This window comes from Sinocyclocheilus anshuiensis, unplaced genomic scaffold, assembly GCF_001515605.1.
Source record: "Sinocyclocheilus anshuiensis isolate Anshui unplaced genomic scaffold, SAMN03320099.WGS_v1.1 scaffold1151, whole genome shotgun sequence".
Lineage (NCBI taxonomy): Eukaryota > Metazoa > Chordata > Actinopteri > Cypriniformes > Cyprinidae > Sinocyclocheilus > Sinocyclocheilus anshuiensis.
Window position 1 is genome coordinate 262,484 of NW_015548202.1, and position 604 is coordinate 263,087.

At 44.7% G+C, this 604-nt stretch overlaps 1 protein-coding gene across 1 annotated transcript in view; it reads right to left on the reverse strand.

Moving 5' to 3' along the window:
• Nucleotides 1-604, reverse strand: part of hnrnpabb (heterogeneous nuclear ribonucleoprotein A/Bb) — a 5,208-nt gene that overhangs the window by 1,776 nt on the left and 2,828 nt on the right. The window contains exons 6-7 of the mRNA XM_016440068.1: nt 364-457; nt 116-280 (exon numbers count right to left, since the gene is read on the reverse strand). Of these exons, the coding sequence (XP_016295554.1) occupies nt 116-280; nt 364-457 (259 nt within the window). The remainder of the gene's footprint in view (nt 1-115; nt 281-363; nt 458-604) is intronic.

Genomic DNA, 604 nt, shown 5'->3' on the forward strand with positions numbered 1-604 from the left:
TTTTCCCCGGTGTGGGGGGGGAAAAAAAAAAAAAAAAAAAAAAAAAAAAAAAAGAGTGAATGACTGAAGTGTGAAAGTGGATGATCATAAGAGCGTCTGGAAGATGTCGACTTACCGTAATCATAACCACCACCATATCCATAGTAGCCAGAAGAATAGTCGTAGTTGCCATAGCCGCCGTAACCACCATAGCCCTGCTGGCCACCGTAGCCATAGCCTTGGTTCCCGTAGCCCTGGTTCCAGTAGCTGTTATAGCCCTGGTTCCAGTTCTGGCCTGGGCCTGAGGAAATAGGTGCCAATAGGTCAATGACTGAGACTGGGGTTTATAGTAATGTAAATAAGCAACTAAAGCATGCCGCTTACCCCCGCGACCCCTGCCACGACCTCCGAAGCCTCCGCGGGCGCCATACTGCTGCTGCTGGTAGATTTCCTTGGGCTGGGCGATTTTGATCTCGCACTGAAATCAAATCAGAGACAAACAGATGAGAGCGAGGCCAAACTTTAACAGGCTTACACATATACACACAAAATAAAAACAGCGTTATTCTACCCTAGAACGTAAAACAAAAAAAACTATTTGGAAAAAAAAAAAAAAAAAAAAATT